The sequence below is a fragment of the Schistocerca serialis genome, chromosome 2 (assembly GCF_023864345.2).
Source record: "Schistocerca serialis cubense isolate TAMUIC-IGC-003099 chromosome 2, iqSchSeri2.2, whole genome shotgun sequence".
Taxonomy (NCBI): domain Eukaryota; kingdom Metazoa; phylum Arthropoda; class Insecta; order Orthoptera; family Acrididae; genus Schistocerca; species Schistocerca serialis.
The window spans coordinates 327,161,411-327,173,645 of NC_064639.1; the positions used below are offsets into that span (position 1 = coordinate 327,161,411).

The 12,235-nt window shown below is 41.3% G+C and overlaps 1 protein-coding gene across 1 annotated transcript in view; it reads right to left on the minus strand.

Moving 5' to 3' along the window:
- The window catches only part of LOC126455952 (uncharacterized), a 312,305-nt gene that overhangs the window by 162,848 nt on the left and 137,222 nt on the right, over positions 1-12,235 (minus strand). The window contains exon 6 of the mRNA XM_050091709.1: positions 8,040-8,257. Within this exon, the coding sequence (XP_049947666.1) occupies positions 8,040-8,257 (218 nt within the window). The remainder of the gene's footprint in view (positions 1-8,039; positions 8,258-12,235) is intronic.

Here is a 12,235-nt window from a genome sequence, read left to right on the forward strand (position 1 = left end):
CAACCGATTTCAACAGTCTTAGCTGCCATCTTCAGATCTTAAACCTTTTTTTTGTAGTAAAATATGTTTATTTTATGAACGATTTCTTGAAGTCTTCAGCTGCAATTTTCTTTATTTCCTGTACTATTGTACAATTTCGTCCTTAGGCCATTTTCAAGTATTTTATGAACGATTTTTTGGTAACAGATTTTGTCATATACGTCGTTGCTGTTATATGACATTATCTGTTACCAAAAAATTTATCTGTTACCAAAAAATCATCCATAAAATACTTAAAAATGGCCTAAGGCCGAAATTGTACAATCGTACAGGAAATAAAGAAAATTGTAGTTGAAGGCTTCAAGAAATCATTCAAAAATTTCATCGCAGCTGCGGACCCTATTGCATTGAAAATTGTGTTTATTTTAGGCTGAAGCTCGTGCACAAGATGGCAAGAGGCTAAAACTCGGCACATTACAAACGTTTGTCATCGCTAAAATATTTAAAAACACACACCACTTTGTCCAAAAGGCCATGTCCACATAAATATTGCCCACAGATACTTGTTCATTCAACAAATACGGTACACAATAGCACATCTGTTTACATACGCTGGACACATACTAAACAGTACACCATGTAAAGTGGATTTGCGCTGTACTGGCGGGTGTCAGTTGCATCTTGTACACCATTTGTACTGATTAGTATGTGTCCAGCATATGTAAACAGATGTGCCATTGTGTACCGTATTTGTAGCACGTAAGAAGCATCTGTGAGCAATATGCATATGGACATGGCCTTTGAGACAAAGTGCTGTCTGTTTTCAAATCTTTTAGCGATGACAAACGTTTATAATTTGCTGAATTTTAGCCTCTTGACGTCTTGTGCATGAGGTTCAGCGTAAAATGAACATGTTTGAATACAAAAAAAATGCTTAAGACCTGAAGACGACAGCTAAGACTTTCGAAAGGGGCTGTCCTGGATAAGAAAGCTATTTTGTGCGATCTTGGTTACCATCCGGGATGGACTTTCTAATAACTCGGTACGTTATTCTTAACGGGATGAAATCGACGGATGTGAAGGTCATCTCTGGAGTGTTATAAGACCATCACAGTTTATATTAGGTCGATGCATAAGTTCATAGCGTTTCCCCATAGGAAACACAACATATACACATAACAGAGACTTTAGTCATCAGTAATATATTTTCAGTCACTATTTACAACCGTCTACCAACGCTGAGGTAACTTTTCGATGCCGCGACTGCAGAAATCAAGTGGTTTTGAGGCGAAGAACTCGTCGAACCATGTTGGGAGCGCTTCTTCATCTGGAAAGGAACTTCCTAGAAAGTCGTTCGATACAGAGCGGAAAAGGTGAAAATCTAAGAGGGTAAAGTCAGGTAAACACGGTGGATGCGGAATGATTTCCCAACCCAACTCCTGTACAGCGTTTGTTGTTGGTCTAACAGAATGCGGACGGGCGTTATTGCGGAGAAGCACCACTTCAAGCAGTCTGCCTGATGTTGTTATCGGATTACGTCTGCAAGACATCTCAGTTGTTGACAATAAACGTCAGCAGTGGGGGTTACACCTCGGGGAAGCAATTCGTAGTGCTCCACACAGTCGCTGTTCTACCCGATGCATAACATTATCTTTTGCTGATGTGCACAGCTTTTTGTACGGGGAGTTGCTGCTTTGTTGGGCTGAGCCATTCCTTTCTTTTCCTTACGTTATTCTAACTGTCTGTGGCATTGCCCCAGAAACTCTAGGGTTGCTAGAACGTGGGTGAAACTTTGTGCCCGATGCGTAAAATCTTCTCAGTGTTCTGGCCGCATCTAATCAGAGTTAAAACTCGAGCTATCAGATGACTGTCATCTCCTGACAGATATGGTGTAAATCTTCGAAAGCTCGAATTTTAACTCAGATATGATGCGGTCTGAACACGTAGAACATTTTATGGAAGGATGCTAGCGTGAAAAACTTGGACGTCGCTTGCGCTACGATGTCATGTGTGCACGGAAGCTGGAGACGCCACCGTGAACAAGTGAATTTACGGGAGCAAGTCAAAAAACAAAAGCAATTGTTTAAAAACTAATTTTTAATTCAGAAAACAATATTGCAGTGGGCACTGTTACTCTGCATGATCTCCTTCAAACTCTATGTACGAGGGCTATTCAGAAAGTAGCAAACGTTTTGGCATAAAAAAAAGAAAACTAAGTGGAAGAAATACATTTTATTATATACATCTGAAAGAGCGATTGACATACTACTTTTACACATAGTCACCAAACACATTGAGGCACTAATCATAGCTGTGGACAAGCTTTCAAAGACCTGCCTCGTAAAATTCTGCCGCCTGAGACTTCAGCCAGTGAGTCATGCCCGCCTGGAGTTCCGCGTCGTCATCCAAGCGCTGCGTTGCAAGCCAGTTCTTCATCTTGGGAAACAAGTGGGAGTCGCTTGGTGCAAGATCGGGGCCGTAGGGCGGATGAGGGAAAATTTCCCTTCTGAATGAATGAAGGACTTCCTTAGTGCGGTTTGCCGTGTGAGGTCGGGCATTGTCGTGCAAAAACAATATTTTGGAAGTCAGCCTTCCTCGGCGTTTGTTTTGAACTGCTCTTCTAAGGCTGTGCAAAGTTTGACGGTACCGGGCAGAATTTAAGGTTGCTCCACGTTCGAGAAAATCAATAAGAAGCATACCTTGCCTATCCCAAAACACTGTCGCCATGAACTTCCTTGCTGACTGGGTTTGCGAACATTTTCTTGGTTTTTAGGGGGACTTTGTGTGCTCCCACTCCATGGACTGTAATTTTGTCTCACAATTAACGTGTTTCACCCAAGTCTCGTCACTGGTTACGAGTCGGTCCAGTAATGAATCACCATGTTTGCGGTAGGCCTCTAGAAATGTCTACGTTGCCCCCATTCGCTGTAAGCATTTTGGGCACTCAACATGCACAAAATTTGTGGTGCGCTAGCTTTTGAGTGACAATTTCAAACAACGAAGTCCGTCAAACTTGTGGAGAAGAAAGCGAAAGCTCCGTTATTGTGAAGGGACAGTTATCACGAATCGTTTCATCAACTTTAGCGACAAGATCGCCAGTCACAATGCTCGGGTGTCCATTCTTTTCTTCATCATGAACGTTGGCTCGGCCATTTTTAAACCGAATGCACCATTTCCGGACGGAACATTAGCTCATTGCATTGTTTCCATACACTTCGCACAGTTCACGATAAATTTCTATAGGTTTGAGGTTTTTGCCAACAAAAACCGTATCACAGACCGCACCTCACAGCTGGCTAGATTTTCGATTGCAGCGCACATTTCAGATTCGAATTTCGAAAAAACCAGATGCGCAGAGAACTTCCCGCTGTCTCGGATGGATGCCTACTGAGCTGCCGAGCACGCACATACCAAAATTCAAAAAGTTGGGTTCAAGAAGTTGATCCTTCATCGAACCAAGAAGGCAAAATCTCCTTGAGCTAGGTCAGCATTGCACGGTAGGTGGTGTTTGAATTTTTTGCTGTTGTCAAAGATGCATGTTTCCACATCGTGCTATCTCGCTTATTCTGTGCTTCGTAGTGCCACGCTCATAAACGGTTACTACGCGAAGGAGGAAGCCTTCTCTATCGCCATCAAAATATCCTTACCAGATAGGACTGATGGAGTACATCGAAAACGTTCAAAGAAAGACTGCACGTTTTGTATTACCGCGAAATATGGGAGAGAGTGTCACAGAAATGATACAGGATTTGGACTGGAAATCATTAAAAGAAAGGCATTTTTCGTTGCGATGGAATCTTCTCACGAAATTCCAATCAACAACTTTCTACTCCGAATGTGAAAATATTTTGACACCGACCTACATAGGGAGGAACGATCATCACGATAAAGTAAGGGAAATCAGAGCTCGCACGGAAAGATATGGGTGTTCATTCTTTCCGCGCGCTATACGAAATTGGAATAATAGAGAATTGTTTACCTATTGACTCGCCTTCCTAATATGCTGCAAAGGTGGATTAAAGAAAGGAAACAAGATTAGAATTAACGTCCCGTCGACAACGAAGTCATTAGACACGGAGCACAAGCTTTGAATACGGAAGGATGGGAAAGGAAATCGGCCGTGCCCTTTCAAAGGAACCATCTCGGTGTTTTGTCGTAAAAGATCGATTAGTTTTCTTCTGTGCAGTATCACCGGTGGTGGCCCTAGATATTTCGGAACCTCTTTTTCTTCAAAATGTTTAGGAACAATTTGTGATAACTGATTGTATAAAAAAGTAACAGATCAATAACCAGTCAACAATGTGCTAGAATTATGTAACTAAAGAAATAATAATTCAAATGTAGACGGGCCACTATATTTTATTCTAAATATATATGAGGTCGTCGTGGTAAAAGTCGATGTTAAAATGCCGGCTCTCCATCCAATTATAGTGCGAGAAACACTGGACTTTAAGCATTTTCGGAAGTCAATAACCCTACTTACCTTCCTGTCGTGTCTCCTTCAAATGTACAACCACATCAGCGTCAGCTGCAAAACAGATTAAAATGAAATGGTATATGTTGTCCATAGGTATTGGTAGCGTCATAATGACAGGCCTATACGTGCACAGCCTGTCTATATTCCAAGAAACCACATCTCGAGGACAAACACAGAAGTAGAGCGTTACAGGAAGACCCGCTGACGAACACAGAAGCAACGCGCTACTTTTGTGTTTTTCTGCGGGATGTGGGTTTCAAGAAGATACACGGGCTGTGCACGTGTAGCGTTGTTACTGTGACGCTGCCAATACCTATTGACAACATTTTAATGTTTTACCACTTGACGGCATAAGGAGTGTGTCAGACCTCTCCATTACATTGAAAACAATATATCCAACTTAACGCTATTCTTTGCGTGGTGTAAGCTCTCAGATATCGACAGTAACACTCTGAGGGCGAAGCACGGGAGCGCGATTCTAAGCATTGTTCTGAGACGAGGTCTGTCTGCGAGAGTAGCCAGCCGCGGTGGCCGAGCGGTTCTAGGCGCTTCAGCCGGAGCCACGCGGCTGCTGCGGTCGCAGGTTCGAATCCTGCCTCGGGCATAGATGTGTGTGATGTTCTTAGGTTAGTTAGATTTAGGGGACTGATGACCTCAGATTTAAGTCCCATAGTGCTTAGAGCCGTTTATGTTTTCTTGTCTGCGAGAGTGGAAGTAGTGGTGTCGGTCGAGAGCTCAGAGACAGAAGACGTGTCACACTGCCCTCAGGTCAGATCTTACCACACTCAGGACTGATTTTATTTAAATAGCCAGGAGAGATTTAGATAGCTTAACTACGCTTGAAGATCGAATTGAAGGTAAAATTCGCAAGCATAGCTCAAAAGCAATTGCAGAGTTGTTAGTCCGAGTTTGCAATAATCCCATGTTTTGCTTGTCAGTTAAATAAGCCTCCTTATCATCCAAATAATAACAATAATTACTCTCCACATCTAATTAATAAATATGCTGTGGTTATTAAATGTAAATATAAATTGAAAATGAAATAAAGTGTTAATCTGGCACTCAGCCATTATTGATACCTATGTCATTGTAATAGCCATTGTCTATTATTGTTTATGGGTTATGATGATTCTGAAGTTTTAAATAGACGTAATTTATGAAATTCCTTCCCGCAAGTTATTTAGTAGTTTTATTATATTCATTGTTAGTAACAATAAGCTTTAGCTGCTGCTGCTGCGAATTGCTATAAACCACATGGAAAAAGGCAGTTATCTAAAGAGGCGAATGCAAAACGTAGGGCCAAAACAGAGACACTGACACACCACAACATGTCTTGTACTCTAATCCAGTAAATTCCGTTGAACAAGCCAGATTCTGTATCACTTGTAAATTCTTGTTCAAAAACACAAATAGCTTAGGTACTCTTTGTTACAGGTTCATTTGTTCATGGAGTTTTTCATATTTAAATATGCAGTCAGATAGCTTATCCAGATGTTAGTTTTAAGTTTTTCATGTGACGATCTGTTGAGGGCTTAAATGACAGTGAAACTGACACTCATACAACATGCACACAGTGTTATGCAGGTTAGATTCCGTTTACAGATAGCTCAGGTTGCTTATCGAGTCCATTTTCACAGATGAACGTAGGCATATTTGTTGTAGCTCCACACATGTTAGTTGCATATACGTTACAACGGTGATGTGGATATACATCTTCAGAAGACAGGGCTGCAACGGAAGTAGCCACGCTATTTTATTGGTTTTATTGTTCTTGTCTATGTTTGCTCTTGTCTATGTTTGTGTATGCAATATAAAAAATAGGGACTTCAGGTCAACAGGAATAAAACAAAATATATGATAACAGGAGACACAAATCAAGATTTGATAGTGGAAGAAGGGATTGAACTCACTGAAGTGTACAAATATTTAGGAGTCAATGTCACACAAAAAAATGGCTCTGAGCACTATGGGACTTAACATCTGTGGTCATCAGCCCCCTAGAACTTAGAACTACTTAAACCTAACTAACCTAAGGACATCACACACATCCATGCCCGAGGCAGGATTCGAACCTGCGACCGTAGCAGTCGCGCGGTTCCGGTCTGAGCGCCTAGAACCGCTAGACCACCGCGGCCGGCCAATGTCACACAAAAAAGAAAACAAGACAAGGAAATTAATTCAATAATAAATGTTGGGAAGTTTACTATTGGAACAGTAAATGGTATTTTATGGGAACAATAATTTAGAAAGGAAACAAAAAGAAAAATCTTCAACACAATTATCGGAAGCATTATGGAGTATGGGTCAGAAGTATGGGCAGTTAAATCGCAAATAATGAAAAGGTTGATGGCAACGGAGATGGACTTTTGGAGGCGGTCTGCAGGGATATCTAGGTGAGAAAGAATCAGAAATGAAGTCATGAGGAAGAAAATGGACGTTACAAACAGATTTTATAGAAGAAAAACAACTGTTATGGTATGGACATACAAAAAGGATGTTCAAAGGAGAGATTATCACAGAGAATTATGGAATGGGGGCCGCCAGGAAGAAAGAAAAGAGGGAGGACGCCGACCACAAGGCTTCAAGGAATTCAGACCTCTGTCGGAAGAATAAATATTGAAGAAAATTTATGGACAGATAGACAAAACTGGAGGATGAAAATCAAATTTGATGTGTAGTTTTGGGATACCGGAAAATATAAAATGGTACATTGTGAAACCGTCTAATAATCATCTGTACGACTTTGTATTAGAACTACCAGCTTTAGTCCAACAACAAACCGTTCTCGGCTATATAAAACGACATTAATTACAGCATATGCACTCAATCATGAACATCTATATCTAGACAAACGTTACAGATTAAATGCATTAAACCTCTAGAATGAGGAGAAATACTCGATTTATACAGGGTGATACGGTGACGACGGTACGAACTTCCAAGAATGATGGAGACGGGTAAATGTATCAATTTAAGGTAATGGAATCTGGTCCGGAAACGATCAGGTCGAAATTTATAAGCAAAAATAATTCTGACACCTCTGACAGCGAAATATATACATGCACCTGTACCGTTGTTGCTGAGATGCAGGAAGGCAACTTGCACAGCTTGTAGTACGGACCAAAACAAAAAAAAAAAAAAGAAAAAGAAATGTCTAATAAACAGGGATGGATACGCAAAGAGGTATGAGCACTTGCTCATCTTCGATACTGTGAAACGTGTCTCTTCTATTGGAAGGTCTTTGGTTTCCATATTTTGGAGAAGGTAATGTGGGCGAAAACAAGAAAAAAATGTCTTGTAAATATTGACTTTATAATAATGCATAGCTCAAGAGCCATGGACACTTTTTTAGGTTGTAATATCATCATCCTGTATATTAGGCAATGTGTTCACAGGGTGAAGTGTATGATGTGCTGTAGTTTGTCTTTTTTTTAATTAAATACCTGAGAATGGTCTGTTATTTGACCAAAACTTGTAGTTTTGATAAAGAGGCATCACAGCCATTGAGTCAGATCATGGTTTTTCAAAACTATGCTGATTCCTAAATGACTGTGTGCTCGTCTAGCAGAATGCAGCGACTGACCGTTCTCGTCGATGGCCGCCGGCTGCCGCGGTCGCGGCCGGTAGCGAGGGTCGAGCAGCGCGAACGTGGAGTCCTCTGGCCCGATGCCGCGCGCCTGCTCCCACTCGAAGAGGCGCCGCGTGAACGCCTCCGAGATGCCCTGGAACCGGAAGCTGCCCGTCGACGTCTGCACCAGCACCTCCTGCCCGGCGCGCATCGCGCTCCGCATCTTCTCCAGCCTGCAGCAACACCGTCTGCCTCAGCAGAAGCTGCCGCTGTCGCAACTACACGCAGCGCGATCCAGCACAGTCGGAATACAGCAGTATAGCGGATGTTGTTCTTTCGCTGACAGCTCCTATAGCCCCGGCTGAAACTGATCCCACCTAGATAGCAACTGACAGTTCGAGTTTTCAGAATGAAACCTTCACTCTGCAGCGGAGTGTGCGCTGATATGAAGTTTCCTGGCAGATTAAAACTGTGTGCCGGAGCGAGACTCGAACTCGAGACCTTTGCCTTTCGCGTGCAAGTGCTCTACAAACGTGCCCGCGAAAGGCAAAGGTCCCGAGTTCGAGTCTCGGTCCGGCACACAGTTTTAACCTGCAGGAAGTTTCAGTTCGAGTTTTTCATAGACGAATAACAGGGGATAGGAACTTTAGGTGTGAATTTCAAATGAAAAAAGGAAGAGAAAATGTGCTCAAGTGAGGTAAAAAATTAACGAAGTGTGAGTACGACTGGCACACCGATGATTCCGTACACATATATATGTATATAGCCCGAAGATACAAAAAGAAGCGAGCAGGGGATTTCATTTATATACGTGTAAGAGAGAAGGTTTGATAACACGTTTTTATCTACTTACTGAAGCAGCAATGTTTGTCTAGTATGCTTTTGAAGAATGATGAATGCAATGTCCAAATGACAAAAGATATTTTTATGCGATATAATTAAAATTTTACGAGTTTCAGATTTTGAACAGTACTAGAAACCTTCTTTCTTGCCGAATCTCACGATTCTAGGTCAACGTAACTACCCTATTGGTTTTGACGAGTGCGTTTTTGAATATCAAAATACGCGATATAAATTATCGAATCTTTAGATTGCAATGACTTAGAAGCCGAACTCTTTTGCAGCGCCAAGGCACTACAAGTCACTAGTATGTGACATAAATTTGAACTTGATACGCCAATCAATTCCATAGAAAAAGGCGTCGTAAAAATGAACAGATTAACAGGATTATAAAAATTACAAAAAGATTTTTTCACTTTATATAATTACAGATTAACAATTTTCTGACTTTTTTCCTTCACGTGTAGTGTGAAACCTTGATTTTAGTCAACAGGAAGCACACTTTCGGTTTTCATTGAGTTTTTGAGTATCAAAATATGTGACACAAATGGCCGTATCTTTCGGTTGAAGTGGCTTAGAAGCTTAAAATTTTTACACCGCCAAGGAGCCACAGACCTTAATATGCGACAAAAATTTGAAGTTGATACGTCTACTCGTAGTAAAAGCGTCCTTAACAGTCAGACAGACAGACAGAAGATGGACAACAAAACGATCCTACAACGGTTCCTTTTTAACGGAGCCCTAAAAAGGAGACAAAAAGGTGCTGATTTACGGAACTAATTCAACAAATTCTCTCCTATTCGAACATATTGAGTTCCAAACAACTGCATCAAATCATCACTCATCAGAAGAAGGAAAAAACACGGAACTTCAAGGCAGTTAAGCACTTCTGCATTTTTAAAAACAACCCTGTTACTATTAGGAGACAGAACGTCGTAACAGATGCTAAGGCTTCTTTCGGCGTCCACAGAAACAAGTGGGACAAACTTTGTGTTCACTCAGAATGGCAGCTCAACAAATGCGGCTAATTCCTTATTATCCGGATTCTTCTGAAGATTAGACTCGAGCTTGTGTTTCGCAAAGCCATCTAATCGCTCCCTGGCGGAAGTAAAAATATCCTACTGGTTTTCCTTTCCAAGACAATGTTCGTCTAATCATTTAGCAGCTGCAGTCAGGTACTTATGACTATGGACACAAAGTAATTCTCTCTAAAAATTATGTATTTTCTCTGGTAGCAGAAATTACCGTTTCTTGGAAATAGCATTTGCGTCGACTGGAAACAAAGAAGGCAAACAATCTTTAATCTTGTCCAAATTCTCACACAACGTGGTACCACAATCAATACATGATACCTAGAGAGTAATGACCGGAAAATTTGGAAGAGGCGCATCAGTGATTTATCGGCAGGCTCCACCACGACTCGGAGCTTTCAGTTCAATCTCATTCAGGGCAGGGATGAATTGATTTGCGATACCGTTTTCGTTCCTTATGGATTTACTAATCCTGCGAAGGGCGTAGAGCAAGCATGTCACGTGCTTCAGTGTAGGGGACATAGGTTTCAATAGATTAATAGCTAGAACCATGTATGGAGCCTGGTATGTAACCACCAGGAGAACCTTTTCCACTCAATATCACTAGGCTACAGTTATTGACAGAAGTCCATGATTGATTGCATCACTGTGCTGACATCGGTTTTCTACAACTCATACAATTTTAACAATTTGGGCTTAACTTTCTCCCCTGCTAAGGGAATAACTAAAATGTTCAAAACACAAGCGTTCCATTGATCTATGGATTCATCAAGAATGGTGCCCACACTGCAGCCGAGAACTTTCTCCTTGATTCTTTGTATGGTTTCTTGGTAAACAGGCTTCGCGTAGTTTTTTCTTAGAGAACTATCGTCGGACATTGACATGTGTGTATTGTTATAGGAATCCCTAGAAGATTTTATAGTTCACTTTACTGATTGGGATTACTGCTTGTGTAAGAGATGCACATAAATCAATGTTGAAATTCTTCAAATTTTGACTCTTTGAAGAACAACCTTCAACTGCATTTCGTAATAGAGGTTTACGTGCTTCGTTAAAGAGTTTTGATGCTTAGAATTGGAAATATGTTGTTTCGTGCGATCTCGCTGGTCTTTATCCTCGAACAAAATTCCTGGATCGCAAATAGCACATCGCGTAACAGTTCCACGAGTTTCTCTGGAATTTTGTTTGAATTCTTGAGCCAGAACAAAAAATCGGGCACTACACACGTTCGGCATGTTAAAATCTAGTAATATCTTGGTTTAGCAAAGAACTTACACTCACGAACACCGGGCTACTGATCCTGAGGAAATTAAAAGGGCTGAATAAAATACAGTCATTATTATTCGCATTGTTGCAGGCTGTTCAAAGCGGTAAAATGAGAAGAGGAGGATCTGTCGTGCAGACAATTATTTTCCATTGTTGCATGTGTGCTTTCAGTCCCACGTTTACTGAAGGAGCTAGGCTCACTATTTGCATGTTCACTAAAAGCTAGGGAGACCTTAAATGAAGTTAAATATTTACGTTGATACAAATGGAATTAAACTTGCAGGTTATTTCTCTTACAAATAATAAAACGCTCTCAAGAAGATCAGTCAAAGGGTGATTATGGACATGGTTGAGGAAACAGGAACTAAGGTCCCAAAAAAGGGCCACGAAAAATGTGTCTTTTCGCAGCTAGAGGCAAATTTTACAGTTCGATATCTTTCCGAGGAGCTTTAATTTACCCTATGAAGAAAGGTGCGCACCTGAAAATTCTAACCTTAGTAACAACCAAAAGTGCAGCCCAATTCGATTTTAGGCGAATAAGCTTAGTGAGATTAGCGACACCTAATGTCACTGTAGGAGGAGTATTCACGAAGTTTTCATTGAAAAGGTGGAATATCGAGCGTCGATTCGTTTTCTGCTGTTGAAAAGGAGCAATGATGCAACAATCAGTCATGATTTGGTAGTAATGTACAACAATGCACCGCCATATGACAGTTTTGCAGACGCTTCTAGTGATGGCAAACAACTGAATGACGAAGAGCGAAGTGAGAGACAGTCTCTATATCTACATCAATAATCGGCAACCCCCCTGACGGTGTGTGGCGAAGGGTACTGCTCTGTCACCACCAACTGGTCTCCCCCCCCCCCCTTCCTCGTTTCACCCGCGAATGGTACATGGGAAGAAACACTACCGATAAGCCTCTGTATTAGTTCTAATTTCTCAAATTTTTCATCGTCGGCATTTCACGAGATGTATGTGGAAGGAAATATAGTTAACTCTCGACTACCCGCGGCAATTGGAGAACTGAAAAATGCGGATAATCGAATTCACCGGATAATCCGCAATTCAGGTAC